Raw genomic sequence first — 13,773 nt, forward strand, 5'->3', positions numbered from 1 at the left:
TGTCTTTTTTTACTAGAGTGATTGTTTCAAGGCGGCTAATGGCATTTTGGGAACATGGCGAAATCAATTGAACGGGCCATCGGCATCATGAACAAAACTTGGACTGGACTAGGCCTGGCTGGCTACTCGGGGAACTGGAGTCCTCAATCAACTTGTCATGACGTGTAGATTATTATAGAACTATTTAATACACGGGCGACCGCCTCAGAGCGGCGCGGTCACCATGCCTAGCACATCTTCAACGACGTCTTCTGGGCCAATGTCTTCTAAGAGGGCTTCTACGGCTTCGACTTTGCTGCCCCACTGCATGCTCCTCTCCTTTTCAGGGAGCGTCAGTTGGATACGATGTAGATAAATCTTGTGGGCAGCAAGGCCAACAAGCGCGGGAGTAACAAAGTCCAGACGATGCAGGGCAGCTAGGCAGCGCATAAGCTGACCAAAGTGCTTGGTTGCCGTTGGACTGATGCCTCCAGCAACGGCTCGGTGCATACGGAGGAATGAGACAATATTCATCTGGTAGCGGGTGACCTCGATGTCAACCTTGGCCTCTTGGCTCAGTGTTCCCAAGTGGCTGATCTCCTGTTTTACGGTCAGCTGGAGGAGGATATGGGATGAAAGTGAAGCCTACGTTTTCGCTGATTAGAGGTTGACCAGAGGAGCCTTCTTCGCCGGGCCCTCTTTTCACTACACTTCCCGTTGATGCCGTGTCAGCATCATTAACATCCGCCTCATCGAGGTTGACAAATCCATCTTCAGGATCATGCCAGTATGCGATGTACAAAAAGTCGTTGAGATGCGCTGTTACACGAGCCTCTCCGCCACTGGCTGCTTCTAACACAGGTATAAAGACAAACTGCTTCGGAGCCGTCTGGACAGACGTTCGAGTAAAGATGCGGCGCGTGCGCAGGAGCTCCAGAGCCTGAATCTGAACTGCCTGGGGCGCTCGGTCGAGGTTCTTGGCGAGGATGACGTTGGCTATTCGCGAGGAGAAGGCACCACCACCTGGTGACAGCGGACTAAGTGGTGTGCGTGGATGCGACGAGGATGGCCGTGACGTAAAGTACGAGTCTGGATGGTTGCGCGAGGGCGAGGTAGAGCGGCCGGAGGAGGGTTGGTGGCCGATGATAAGAGCGGCGGCGAAATCTTCGAGCGTAGTGGAGGGAGTGCAGTCGACGACGACCCAGCTGAGGCCAAATGTCTTGGTGGCTACGAGCTGAAGCTCCTGTATGAGGTCGTCGATGGCATGCGATGGGGTGCTCACGAGGCAGTGTTCGCGACTGATGAGACAGAGCAGCAGGGCCAGCTCAAGGTCGCTCAAGGCGTGGACCTTGTCGAGAAGGCTGTCATCCGCCATGATTCCGCGGTCCAAGCCTCAATCCTGGGTCCATGAGGCTCCTTGGATCTATCCTTGACATGAGGTTGACCCTATTTCCTCCTCATCTCAATCCACCGCCTATCTGAGCTACAAGGGTCGACATCGCATGATGCTGCTGCATATGATGTCACGTGGGGTTGCACAAACCGCGAACCACTGGCGCCGTCGCGCCCCACCCTTGATTTATGCATAGGGCTAGGACCAGAGTGGATTAGCGCCGGTGGGCATCACCTCTAGCGACGGGCGAGGCTGTGACATTGGTACTCTCCGCCGCCCTCCCGTCATCTGCCGCTGCCTCTTCAAACAACAACCCAACCTAGATCACATCCTGCTGCCGCCACGGACCTTTTCCAGCACCCACGGCGACGACATAAGGCCCCCGAAGAGCACACCTGCTACGGGCTGCGATAGATTTGCTAGGCGACATCGAGCCTTGACAAGCGAAGGCGCTGCGGTCATTGCGTTCCAGCCGCTCGAGATAACGTCATTGAGAATCGCTCTGCTCGATAGACTATAGCCCAACATGTCTTCGAGAAAGAAGGTCCTTCTCAAGGTGCGGGGAACAGAACATTTGACCCTGAAGAGCTCAAAATATTGACATGGCCGTGAATAGGTTATTATCCTTGGCGATAGCGGTGTTGGCAAGACCAGCTTGATGAACCAATATGTGCGCACCCATCCACGACCCCTCGATAACGGCCACGATGCTGATATCTCCCCCCTCACCACAGGTCAACAAGAAGTTCAGTGCGAGCTACAAGGCCACCATCGGAGCTGATTTCCTGACTCGAGAGGTCCTGGTTGATGACCGACAAGTCACCATGCAGGTAGGACAGCCCGCTCGTGCACGCAAACACATTGACCTCGAGATTTGAAGCTGATCGCCGGCAAAATAGCTCTGGGACACGGCCGGCCAAGAACGATTCCAATCACTGGGCGTGGCCTTTTATCGAGGCGCCGACTGCTGCGTCCTCGTCTACGATGTCAACAACGCCAAGAGCTTCGAGGCGCTGGACAGCTGGAGGGACGAGTTCCTCATCCAGGCTTCTCCCGGGACCCTCCCAACTTTCCCTTTGTGAGTCAGGCAGAAGCTGTGGATGAAGGTTGCCTATTAACTGGATTGTGTAGGTTGTGCTAGGCAACAAGATTGATGTTGAGGAGAGCAAGCGAGTGGTATGTGATTCGACTAGTCAGCATGGAATTATTCTGACATGCAGCAGATTTCCAACAAGAGAGCCATGACCTTCTGCCAGTCCAAGGGCGACATCCCTTACTTTGAGACGAGTGCCAAGGAGGCCATCAACATTGACCAGGCTTTTGAAGGTGGGTATCCTTGAACAAGTGTATCTGCAGATCTAACATGATACAGTGATTGCCCGAAACGCCCTCGCGCAAGAAGAGTCGGAGGAGTTCAGCGGCGACTTTGATGACCCGATTAACATTCACATCGAGAACGACCGTGACGGCTGCGCGTGCTAGAGCAGTACTAGAGTGTGCGATGCGATACAGACAACACGGTTCGGATTGGATTCGATGAGAAGGGGGACCGGCTCAGGAGGAGGGAAATGTGTCTCGTGTGTGGTGGAGGCAGCATTACTTGCCTGAATGTATCATACTGAGGCCGATGGTTTTCCTTTTTTTCTTGTTGGTGTTCATGCATGGATGCGACTTTTTTTCGTCTGCTTTTTTATGCTCTGGGTGTTAGTTGCGAGGTCAACATGGACGATTGAGTTGTCCGTAGATGGCTTATCAATTTGAACTGTTGTCCTCATCCAGTGTGCGTGCTGAGTGTCATGTCATTGTTCATAGTGGATGCCATTGATACACTTTCAACACCACGCCATGCCACTATCACAAGCTTCACCTCAGAACATGCAGCAAAAGGAGCAAAAATCGTACGTTGTCGGAAAAGCAACCATGATGGTTACATACCCATATCTGTGTCTCTCCTTGTCTTATACCCGTATCATAACCAGCGGGCGACCTTGTCCCTCGGCTTGAGCCCCACCCAGCTCCGAGGCCGAACGCCGCGTACCCCGGATTTCCAAGCTCCCCACTTGGGGAGAGCCTCGCGCTGTGAGAGGTCCAGGAGGCCAGTCAGCAGAAACGAACCTCGGCACGCTCGCCATCATTCGAGACGACGGTGCGGAGAAGCTGGGGTAGCTAGAAGGGTTACGGGAAATCATTTAAGGACCCGTGGATCTTCTTCTTTGTGTAATCTCGGGGACATTTTCATTGAGACATTGACGTTGTTTTTTATCTCTTCTTTTCGTCTTGTTTCTGGTGATACTGTCATCATCTGACGTCGACAACACCATAGCTGTCATCATGTCGGCGAGAATCCCTGCTATTGTGGGTTCCTTCATCACCAAGACATTGTGAATAGCTTCGACTGACTTTTGAATCCTCAGGCTGTAAATCGCGTCAGCGACGCTGCCAAGAGACAGCTTGACCTGGTGGCCAAGTTTGTCGAGGAGGAATGCATCCCGTAAGCCCTCCGCCGCAGCAGCCCTTCACCACACGACTAACACTCTCGCAGAGCAGACCCCGTCGTCGAGGCCCAAACGGGTGAGGGCGATGCGCGATGGGAAGGCCACCCTTCCATCATCGAGGACCTCAAGACCAAGGCGCGGGCCCTCGGCCTCTGGAACATGTTTCTCCCCAAGGGCCACTACAAGGAGTCTCCCGGCTTCACCAACCTCGAGTACGGTCTCATGGCCGAGTGGCTCGGCCGCTCCCACGTGGCCTCGGAGGCGTGCAACTGCGCGGCTCCCGACACTGGCAACATGGAGGTGCTGGCCAAGTACGGCAACGAGGCTCAGAAGGAGCAGTGGCTCAAGCCTCTCATGGAGGGCAAGATTAGGTCTGCATTCCTCATGACGGAGCCGCAGGTCGCGTCGTCGGATGCTACCAACATTGAGCTGGACATTCGACGTGAGGGTAATGAGTATGTCCTCAATGGACAGAAGTGGTGGTCCAGCGGTGCTGGTGATCCTCGGTGCAGCATCTACATCGTCATGGGTAAGACGGATGCCAACAACAAGGACCCCTATCGTCAGCAGTCGGTTGTCCTGGTGCCTGCCGACACACCCGGTATCACTATCGACCGTATGCTGAACGTCTACGGCTACGATGATGCGCCTCACGGGCATGGCCATCTGACATTCAAGAATGTGAGGGTGCCTGTATCCAACATTGTTCTTGGTGAGGGACGAGGCTTTGAGATTATCCAGGGCCGTCTTGGACCTGGCCGTATTCACCACGCCATGCGAACCATTGGCGCTGTAAGTTTTCCTACCCTCATTTCAAGAAACACCTACTTACAATTGCCCAGGCCGAGCGAGCCCTCGACTGGATGCTCCTCCGCGTCAACGACGAGTCCAAGAAGCCCTTTGGCAAGCTCCTCCGCGAGCACGGCGTGATCCTCGAGTGGATCGCCAAGTCGCGCATCGAAATCGACGCAGCCCGTCTCATCGTGCTCAATGCGGCCATCAAGATGGACGAGCTAGGCCCAAGAAGGCCCTCAAGGAGATCGCGCAGGCCAAGGTGCTCGTCCCGTCGACAGCCCTCACCGTCATCGACCGCGCCGTGCAGGCATTTGGCGGCGCGGGCGTCTCGCAGGATACGCCGCTCGCGTACATGTGGGCTGGCATCCGCACGCTGCGGCTGGCCGACGGGCCTGACGAGGTGCATCTGCAGCAGATGGGTCGCAACGAGAACAAGCGCGGTCCTGAGGCGACGGCCATCATCAAGAGGCAGAGGGCCAAGACGGAGGAGCTGCTCAAGGAGTATGGAGTCGAGAGGAGACAGCCGGGAGCAAGGATACAGCACAAGCTGTAGATGGCCCAACGCGAGTGGCCGCAGGTTCATGGTTGACCAAGTGAAGCAGTGGAGAAGACCTCCTGTTTGCTTTTCCGGCCGCATGAAGAGTAGCCAAACATGGCCGGGATGATAAGTTTCGGCATCAAGATAGTGTTTTGTTTGTTATGGACTCCGTATGTGATAATAGATCTCCAGCTATAGGTCTGGACTCGAGTTCCCCGGCCGACTTGTATTGGGTGACATTGAAGCATCCTGTTACTTGCCATGACTCAACAATCATCAGTCACATTTACGACCCTTGAAATCTCATGCGCATAGTCCACGACATGCCATTGCCCCTGGCGATGAATGATGCGTTGTCCCTTAACCGATGCGACCTACGAGCCGCGGGCACTTTTTCTGACGTGCAGAAGCTCACGGAAATCGCAGGTGCTAGCGTGCAACTCTTCTTTCACGGTAGGAGGGGGGGCCCCACATTCCAATGCGGGCTTGATCCTTGCTTGCCGTGCAATTTTTCTCGCCGTTGCCCCGTCGACCAGAAACACCGTTTACTTTACCTGGTAATTTTCTTTGAGTTGTGCACGTCTTGCCCGGGTTTATATCCATCCCATCACAAAGGCGCTCACTACATTAAAGAAGCACACACCTCGCTACTTAACTTCCTCACTCGATCAGACACGCACGCAATCGCAAGCTTAAGCTTTTCTCTTACACCACATTCGCAATTGAAGTTGCAACAGCATCTTGCCTTACACACATCTACCTACGCACATATCAATCATGTCGACCAAGGTTCTCGCCGACAAGGACGTCAACGCTGCCATGATGGAGCAGCAAGCTCCTGTCAAGGAGGTCAAGAACATGGAGTATCACCGCCAGATGCTTCAGTCCAAGATGGCGCAAGAGGAGTCGTACGGAACACTTATTTCCCTTTTAGACTCCCACTGACTTGATACAGGACGACCCAGTATGTCTCGCCCTCGGACAACATCATGAGCCCTTGCACCGCCAAGATCAACGCTCTGCGCAACAAGCACGCGAGCAAGTCCGTATCCCCTCTCCCCAACTATTTCGCAGCCGACTAACAATCCATCCACAGGGCAAAGCCCAAGTCGCTGTTCGCCCAAGCCAGCGCTAAGAAACTCAAGGGCGACAACCCCTTGGGCGCAAAGCCCGCCCCGACCAAGGCCTTTGGTCTGTAAACACCCGACGACAACAACTTCTTTCTTCTTCGCACGCTGCACTTTTTGTGTGTGAAGCCATGTCTTTGTGGATTACGCCGTGTGTATTTACTTCACCAGGAATTCAGTCCACCACTGGAGGTTGGACTGGGGCGTTTGGGGGTTTAAACTTGTGCAGGATATCAAGGCCTTGGGTTGTAATGACATGATGCGATGAACAGGGTTTGGGTTTGGACTTGGACTTGCTTATGGTTACTGCTGTTGATGTACGATTTTACCAATGGACATATGACTCTGAGAACTTGTGTCTTCTGTATTTTTGTGTGTTCATGCGGCAATTGAGATAATGACTGTCTACGCTCGCCAGCCGCTGACAATGTAAACAACATCCTCATCCGACACCGGGTGCCCTAGACCAACTCTCTGAGGAACATGTCTCGCACTAGCACCCCAAACCAGCGCATACTTGAACGTATCCTTCAGTGTCCTGTGGATACGATCGCAAACGTCTTCAATGGTGCTGTTGCTTCGCACAATCAGAGCCTCGCTAAAGTCGGGATCCACGCCCTTGCGCTTGGTGTAGATGCGGATCAGCTTGAGCTCCTTCCAGCACCTTTCCACAACATCCTGGATGCCCAGATCCAGCTCGCAGCTCATCACCACCGTGTGGTCCTCGCGGGCCAGCTTATCGAGGAAATCGAGCGAGACGCTGTCGATCTTGTTGTACACGTACAAGCACTTGATGTACTTGCGGTGGTCCTTCATGATGACGTCGATGAAATCGTCGACGGTCGCGAATTCGTCGCGCACCAGGACCTCGCAGTTGAGGATCTTGTAGTCGCGGAGGATGTTGAAGACCATCTTCTCGTCCAGGTACTTGGGGGGAGTCTGGAATGTGATCTTCATGCCACCCGCCTTCTTGACCTTGAGGTAGATGTTGCTGCTTCCGTGTTAGTCCAACATCCGAGACTGTCTTACTCGACACTTACGGAGGCTCCCGATTCAGACGGATGCCGACTGCTTCCAGTTCAGCCTCGAGCAGGGCCCTCTGCTCCGCCTTCTTGGTAGCGTCCAGCACCATGAGAATAAGGTCGCTGGTCTTGGCCGCCGAAATGACTTGTCGTCCTCGGCCCTTTCCCTCGGCGGCACCCTCGATAATACCGGGAAGATCAAGAAGCTGAATCTCAGCACCGCCATACTCCAGCACACCAGGAATAGCTGTGAGGGTTGTGAAGGCGTACGAGGCAACCTCGGACCTCGTCTTGGTCACCTTGGACAAGAAGGTCGACTTTCCCACCGAGGGAAAACCAACGAGGGCAATTCGCGCATCACCGCTCTTGCTGACGTCGAAACCTGATCCACCACCGCCTCCGGCTCCCGGACCGGGTTCCAGGAGTTGAGCCCTTAGTCGAGCGAGTTTTCTGGGCTTGTTAATATCCGATGGGAATGGCGTCGTGTTTCGAAGAGTAGGTCCGAGACATGTCTTGACCTGCTAGTGAACTTACCCTTTTAATAGACCCAGATGATATTCTGAGATGTGTTAATACACGCTAGGAACAGATGATCAGAGACGAAGCATTGTCAACATACCAGTGGCCTTGTTTTCTAAGATGGTGTCAGCTCAAGTCCACAGTGAAATAAATGGGTGCCAATGCAAAGGGGCTTTGTGAAAGTCTGGCGTCGCAGTGAATCTTGAAGAACGTGGCGCCGTTATAACGAGTTATTCCTTTCACTAGTCCTCAAGATTCAAGACTGATGTGACCAGCACTACCAAACCCATGATTTGAGCTCATAAAAACATATCAATGCTTACTTTGCGTCCTCTTCATCTCATCCTCAATCCTTCAAACATGTCAGTGGTGGTGCCCCGCCATGGCGCGCAAGAGAGACAACGTACTCCTTGATCTTGTCCGTAATGTTGACCATCTTGTCGTCGGATTGAGACGCCCGTCGCGTCTCTGGACAAGTCCTAGAAAAGAAAAGAGTAAAGAAACTCGGGGGTATAAGTCGCGAGGCCTCGGGGTCTATCCAGGATCCAAAATCATGAGTGGAGGGGCTAGAAGAGGCCTGATGAAGTGGCGGCAGAATCCCAATCCTGAGCTCCACAAATGCGGGATGCGCTGACTCACCGCCTTCCTCTTTTGGGGCATGTCCATCCCCCAGAATCTTTTGTAGCCTTGCATCATTTGCCAGGTTCTCGAGGCAACGTCGCGTCGCCATCACAACAATCTTTTTTCAACGATTCGCTTTTGCATAAGGAAGCCATGGCCGATACAGCAGAGCAGGTTGCGACGGTGCCGGTCGCCGATCAGGAGGATCAGGAGATGGCGCTGGCGACGACAAATACCGATGTCGCGGCCCCGACTACGAAAAAGGTCGTCAGGAAGGTCATCCGCAAGAAGAAGCGACCTGCGCGAGTCCAAATCGACCCCGACACCCTCACATCAGAGCCTCCTCCTCAGACCGGTACGATCTTCAATATCTGGTACAATAAGTGGTCGGGCGGCGATCGAGAAGACAAGTACCTGTCCAAGACTCACGCCAAGGGTCGCTGCAACATCGCCAAAGACTCTGGCTACACCAAGGCCGACGGACTGCCGGGGAGCTTCTTCTGTCTGCGTTTCGCGCGCGGTATTTGCACCAAGGGCCAGGATTGCGATTACCTCCACCGACTTCCTGGGACGTACGATCACTTCAACCCCAATGTGGACTGCTTCGGGCGCGACAAGTTTTCTGATTACCGAGATGATATGGGTGGCGTTGGAAGTTTCATGAGGCAGAATAGAACTGTCTACGTGGGAAGGATACACGTCACCGATGATATTGAAGAGATTGTGTCTCGGCATTTTGCTGAATGGGGTCCTATCGAGCGCAGTAAGTTTATTGTGAGTCCAAACCGTCGCATCTGCTAACAAGGAACTAGCTCGTGTTCTCAACACCCGAGGTGTCGCATTTGTAACATACGTCAAGGAGGCCAACGCCGAATTCGCAAAGGAAGCCATGGCACACCAATCTCTTGACCACGACGAGATTCTTAACGTTCGATGGGCCACCGCCGATCCAAACCCGATGGCGCAGGCGCGTGAGGCGCGGAGAATCGAGGAGCAGGCTGCCGAGGCCATTCGAAGAGCCCTGCCTGCTGAGTTTGTCGCCGAGATTGAAGGGAAGGACCCCGAGGCTAGGAAGAGGAGGAAGATTGAGAGCAGTTATGGCCTTGAAGGATATGAAGCTCCTGATGAAGTGCACTTCGCTCGGGGCGCCCAAGCTGTGAACCCCCTAGGACGAGAGGGTTTCGAGGTGGAATACCAGGAACGGCCCATGATCGAAAACGGCGAGTCCAGCGAGACACCGGTGCAGGAGGAACAACAGCCACAGCAGGAGACGGGAGGTATCTTTTCGGGCAGCACACTTGCAGCTCTCAACAAGGCCAAGGTGTCGGTGGCATCCAAGCCCAAAGCTGCGGCTTCAGCAGGACCACTTGTGGCATACGACAGCGACAGCGATGATGAATAGGGGACAAGGCGTTTGAAATTTCTACATATTGGATGCATAGATTATTTATCTGTAACTATAATGATACCACAATGACAGCAAAAGTTTCAGCTGTTGAAGATTCTAGAATACAACACCTCGTGTCGTCCAAACCACAGGTCCATAAGGGGGATTGTCTGCCCGGCCTCTTCAACTGGCGTATTCCACTCTCGATCGATCATATCATCGATCATTTTCTGCACATGCTGTCCCGCCAACACCTTTTGCGCCTGGTACGGCCCAAACACGCTTGCTCTCACTGCCGCCGATATCAGCGCCTTGACGTGACTCAGCATAAAGACGTATGCCGTCTGTCGCAGCTCCAACCCGACGAGCGCGCATATGGCTCCAAACAACGGCGCGAGGTGCGCAGATACGAGAGGTACCTCATTTTGGCTCTCGCGCCTCAAGAGCGCCGCAAAGTCACGCAGCGCATGAGCATTGACATCTGGTCGGCTTGCGCGGAATGACCTCTCCCAGATACTCAGCAGAGCACGACCCTGCGCAACGCTCGCACGACGACCTACGGTGCAGATAATAGCTGCATCGAGCTGGTCGTCTAGCTGAGGAAGAGCATCCGGTCTGCGATGTCCGGCGAGGACGAAAGGGAGCGTCGTTGCAGCAAAGGACGACAGCGACGAAGGTAGGAAAGAGGAGAAGGATGCGCTGCCACGGGGCGCATGAGCAAGATAAGACTCTAGGCCACTACTAAAGGCGAAAGAGCCAAGAGGAAGGGCAGAGTCTGAGAGGAGAAGTAGGAAGTGAGTCGAAGGTGCGAGGTGAGCTGATACTCATGATGAGCTGAGATCGTCATAGGGGTTGGTGTGAGTGGATGACTTACGACCTGATGGTGGAGGTGGAGCTGATAGTTGCTTTGCCTTTAGACGCGCCCTGGCATCTTGAAGCCGACGCTCTAGATCCAGAATCTCATCCTGGATCTCATCTGTATCATACACGACAGGTTGCAAAGGAGCCATGAGTATAAAAACGTGACAAGTCCAAGTTGAGGCCTAGCTCTGGCTCGTTCACGCGGAGGGATACCTAGATAAGCGCAAGGTCCCATCGCCCTATACAGAAAACGGGGAGATAACAACCATGATAAATCCAATTGACTCAACTTTAAAACCATATCCGTTGATTCTTCTGCAACGAAAAAACAACAAAACCCAACTCCATGCCAATGCTAAAAACCCAGGCCCAGCCTTTCCAGGGTTCCATCCATGAGTTTACCAAGTTAACAAGTCCAATTTTATCAGCAACCAAAAAAAAAGAGTCCAACACCTCACTCCATACCAAAACCCAATCTCCACGACAAGTAACCCACATCCATTATCTCAAGGTCGAACATTCTCTTTGTCAAAACCCTTCCTTCTCTGCGCCCGCTTCTTCTCCGCCATTCTCTGCTCGATTCGCGCAATCGCCGCTGCTCTACGCTCCGGTGGTAGTGTGCTCTTCGACGTGGTGGCTGGAGGTGCGCCGTTGCTCTGTTCTGGTCCTCCTAGACGCGTGAAGCGATCCTGCAGGAGATCAATGTTGTCATCTGCCTTGTCGGTTGCCGTGTTTCGCTTTGAGCGCGCAATTGACTTGGCGAGGGCTGGTAGATCAGGCACGGCAATGTCATCGATTTCGGGGAGTCCGGACGCGGCACCTCCACTCTCAATGCGTTTGGTGAGCTCCTCGCCGAGATAAGCTCTGTTCCTAGGTGATCGCGGCACGAATGGCTGCCATCTAGGCCGGCCAAGGTTTGGCCTATCGCCGAGGCCTGATTGCTTTGTTGTTCCAACATCTGATTGGGTCACCTTCGGGAGGGCGTCTTCGTGGAACTTCTGCCGCAATGAAGGTACATTGGGGTTTGTGGCCTTGAGTCCAATGGACTCGCCTTGCAGATCTGTCAAGTCGAAGCTTCGCCGTTCGAGGTCATGGCCTCGCTGGTTGAAAGCCCTTTCTGAGGATTCCTCCTTTCGTCTGGAGTTTTCCTCTGCTAGACGACTGATTTCCGTGTGAACATGCCAGCTCTTTGGTCGAGTTGTGGGCGCTTGTTCTCCCGTCTTCAATGTCCTTATCTCCTTCTTGAGTTCTGCAATCTTTGAATGGGCGCGTTCCAACACTCCATTCTTATCCGTAGCTTGAGCTTCGGTCTCCTTTCGGTATGCCTCAAACTCCTCCTTGAGTTGACGGATCTCTTCGTCTTTTCTCTTGGTCTCTTCCCTGGCCTCGCGAAGCTGGGCGCGTAGATCCTGAGCCCTTGCGCTCTCGCGAGGAGTGTCGGGTACAGCCGTTGTCTGCGCCTCAGCCTTTGAGGCTCTCTTTTCTGCTGCTCTGAGTTGACTCCTAAGAGTTGAGACCTGGTCGCGAAGTTCACCGAGTTCCTTCACCTGGGCGCGCGCCTTCCTCAACTCCCTTTGTGTCTCTAGAATGGTCTTTTGGGTTCTTGGTGATGTTGCCAGTCGACGTCTGCGGCCGGCCTTTGAATCTAGGTCATCTTCTCGGTCCTTGAGGAATTCTTCAAGTTGATCCTCGAGTTCTTGAACACGAGTTCGATACTGCACTGCCAGAGCGGTTTGTTTCGTCAAAGTTGATAGGAGCTCAGAGTTGACATCGTCCGATCGATCATCTCGCTTTGATGCAATTCGAGACGCGCCCTCAGCAATCTGCTTCTCCATCTCAATCACCTTTTGCTGCTCTTCCTTGAGCTTGACGGCGAGGTCACTGGCCTCGGCGTCCTTTTGCTTGGCATATGACTTTGCCAGCTGCTTGTACTTGAGCAATTTCTCCATCTCGATCTTGGCCTCGTCGTGGTATTTTTCAAACTCCTCCTTCCAGTACTTCCCGGATTGTGAGTGCGGCTCGTTCAGATCGATCGTGATGTCGTGGGTGCAGCAATCCTCGTCGTCGGCTTCTTCCCACTCGTCGTCTGAAGTGTCATCCTGATTTCGTCGCGTCGCAGCCTCCTGAGCCGCGGATCGCGATGCCTTTTCCAGAGCCTCATTTAGGCGCGTGCGATGGCGTGTCTCGTTCTCGTGGATCACATTAAGATCATTGGTCTTTTTGACGTCCTGTCCAAATGACACGCGCTTCCTCCTCGTGGTTCCCGTGCCCGGGGTTAAAAGAATGCCCTGGGGTCGGGGCGGTGTTTGGGAGACTGTTTCCGTCTTCATGTTCTTCTTTTCTTTGGCTGCTCTCGTGGCTTGGTTGTCGCTCGGTCGCGCCGGGGTTCCAAACAAGGCGCTCTTGAAAGCTCTTGCAGCAAATACTGGGGCAGGGGTATCGGGCGCATCGATCTGAGTAGTGTCTAACATGAATGGTAAGTAAGAAGCGTGTGGTGACCCTGAAAGCGAAGAATTCGTACCACCGTCGTTGACAGCGTTGGGCGCGTCCTCGCCGCGTCTCAGCATCCAACCCAACATCTTATAATCTTCGTGGAGCTGAGAGTAGCGCGTCGTCTGAATGTCTCGAAGTAATTGTTTCGCATGCGCGATCACAAATGATGGGATTGTGGCATCTGCCTCTCCAATTCGTGGTTGGCGATGTCGGATTGTTTGGGAGATGAGTTGTAAAAGGTTGGTTTGTTTACTTTCACCTGTCACATCACGACAACAGTGATAAGAAAGACGGGACCCTGGGTGGCACACCAAAGTAACGTTCTAGGCAGCGCTAGCCGGGGTCAGGCACCTCTGCAGCGGCTACCACTTGGCGGTCCAGGCGTCTCGGGGCGTCGATTGGCCAAGGTTTAGCACTCCGGCCGCTGCAAGAGCCGCCGTGAACCCCTCATCAGCCCTGTGGCCGCCTGTAATTCGGTGAAACGACACCGCCTTTCCAGGATAAGCAGCATCTCAAGCTGTAACCGGCAATAAGGTGAGTAAA

The 13,773-nt window shown here is 53.7% G+C and overlaps 9 protein-coding genes across 9 annotated transcripts; 5 read left to right on the forward strand and 4 right to left on the reverse strand.

The window, feature by feature from the left end:
- Window positions 1-204: 204 nt before the first annotated feature.
- On the reverse strand, window positions 205-1,354 carry MRS44_012366 (uncharacterized protein; the record flags this gene model as incomplete). The annotated part of the gene is made up of 2 exons (XM_046284055.2): window positions 205-579; window positions 629-1,354. 2 exons carry the CDS (start codon window positions 1,352-1,354, stop codon window positions 205-207), a joined length of 1,101 nt encoding a protein of 366 aa, XP_046133184.1.
- A 725-nt stretch (window positions 1,355-2,079) lies between these two features.
- MRS44_012367 (uncharacterized protein) lies at window positions 2,080-2,854 on the forward strand (the record flags this gene model as incomplete). The annotated part of the gene is made up of 5 exons (XM_065618778.1): window positions 2,080-2,202; window positions 2,253-2,450; window positions 2,504-2,548; window positions 2,596-2,698; window positions 2,745-2,854. 5 exons carry the CDS (start codon window positions 2,080-2,082, stop codon window positions 2,852-2,854), a joined length of 579 nt encoding a protein of 192 aa, XP_065474850.1.
- A 363-nt stretch (window positions 2,855-3,217) lies between these two features.
- Window positions 3,218-3,538, forward strand: MRS44_012368 (uncharacterized protein; the record flags this gene model as incomplete). Its single annotated transcript, XM_065618779.1, has 2 exons — window positions 3,218-3,270; window positions 3,388-3,538. 2 exons carry the CDS (start codon window positions 3,218-3,220, stop codon window positions 3,536-3,538), a joined length of 204 nt encoding a protein of 67 aa, XP_065474851.1.
- A 165-nt stretch (window positions 3,539-3,703) lies between these two features.
- Window positions 3,704-5,215, forward strand: MRS44_012369 (uncharacterized protein; the record flags this gene model as incomplete). The annotated part of the gene is made up of 5 exons (XM_065618780.1): window positions 3,704-3,727; window positions 3,787-3,863; window positions 3,915-4,659; window positions 4,710-4,804; window positions 4,885-5,215. 5 exons carry the CDS (start codon window positions 3,704-3,706, stop codon window positions 5,213-5,215), a joined length of 1,272 nt encoding a protein of 423 aa, XP_065474852.1.
- Window positions 5,216-5,977: 762 nt separating this feature from the next.
- MRS44_012370 (uncharacterized protein) lies at window positions 5,978-6,399 on the forward strand (the record flags this gene model as incomplete). Its single annotated transcript, XM_046276161.2, has 3 exons — window positions 5,978-6,108; window positions 6,156-6,242; window positions 6,297-6,399. 3 exons carry the CDS (start codon window positions 5,978-5,980, stop codon window positions 6,397-6,399), a joined length of 321 nt encoding a protein of 106 aa, XP_046133181.2.
- A 333-nt stretch (window positions 6,400-6,732) lies between these two features.
- MRS44_012371 (uncharacterized protein) lies at window positions 6,733-8,304 on the reverse strand (the record flags this gene model as incomplete). The annotated part of the gene is made up of 6 exons (XM_046276160.2): window positions 6,733-7,318; window positions 7,368-7,799; window positions 7,884-7,908; window positions 7,969-7,983; window positions 8,192-8,220; window positions 8,276-8,304. The coding sequence occupies 6 exons, from the start codon at window positions 8,302-8,304 to the stop codon at window positions 6,733-6,735; spliced, it is 1,116 nt and encodes a 371-aa protein (XP_046133180.1).
- Window positions 8,305-8,642: 338 nt separating this feature from the next.
- MRS44_012372 (uncharacterized protein) lies at window positions 8,643-9,891 on the forward strand (the record flags this gene model as incomplete). Its single annotated transcript, XM_046280058.2, has 2 exons — window positions 8,643-9,252; window positions 9,302-9,891. The coding sequence occupies 2 exons, from the start codon at window positions 8,643-8,645 to the stop codon at window positions 9,889-9,891; spliced, it is 1,200 nt and encodes a 399-aa protein (XP_046133179.1).
- Window positions 9,892-9,977: 86 nt separating this feature from the next.
- MRS44_012373 (uncharacterized protein) lies at window positions 9,978-10,886 on the reverse strand (the record flags this gene model as incomplete). Its single annotated transcript, XM_046276159.2, has 2 exons — window positions 9,978-10,693; window positions 10,751-10,886. The coding sequence occupies 2 exons, from the start codon at window positions 10,884-10,886 to the stop codon at window positions 9,978-9,980; spliced, it is 852 nt and encodes a 283-aa protein (XP_046133178.2).
- Window positions 10,887-11,243: 357 nt separating this feature from the next.
- Window positions 11,244-13,316, reverse strand: MRS44_012374 (uncharacterized protein; the record flags this gene model as incomplete). Its single annotated transcript, XM_046276158.2, has 2 exons — window positions 11,244-13,201; window positions 13,259-13,316. The coding sequence occupies 2 exons, from the start codon at window positions 13,314-13,316 to the stop codon at window positions 11,244-11,246; spliced, it is 2,016 nt and encodes a 671-aa protein (XP_046133177.2).
- Window positions 13,317-13,773: the final 457 nt, after the last annotated feature.

Source organism: Fusarium solani (genome assembly GCF_023522795.1).
Source record: "Fusarium solani strain SB1 chromosome Unknown bctg00000008, whole genome shotgun sequence".
NCBI lineage: Eukaryota > Fungi > Ascomycota > Sordariomycetes > Hypocreales > Nectriaceae > Fusarium > Fusarium solani.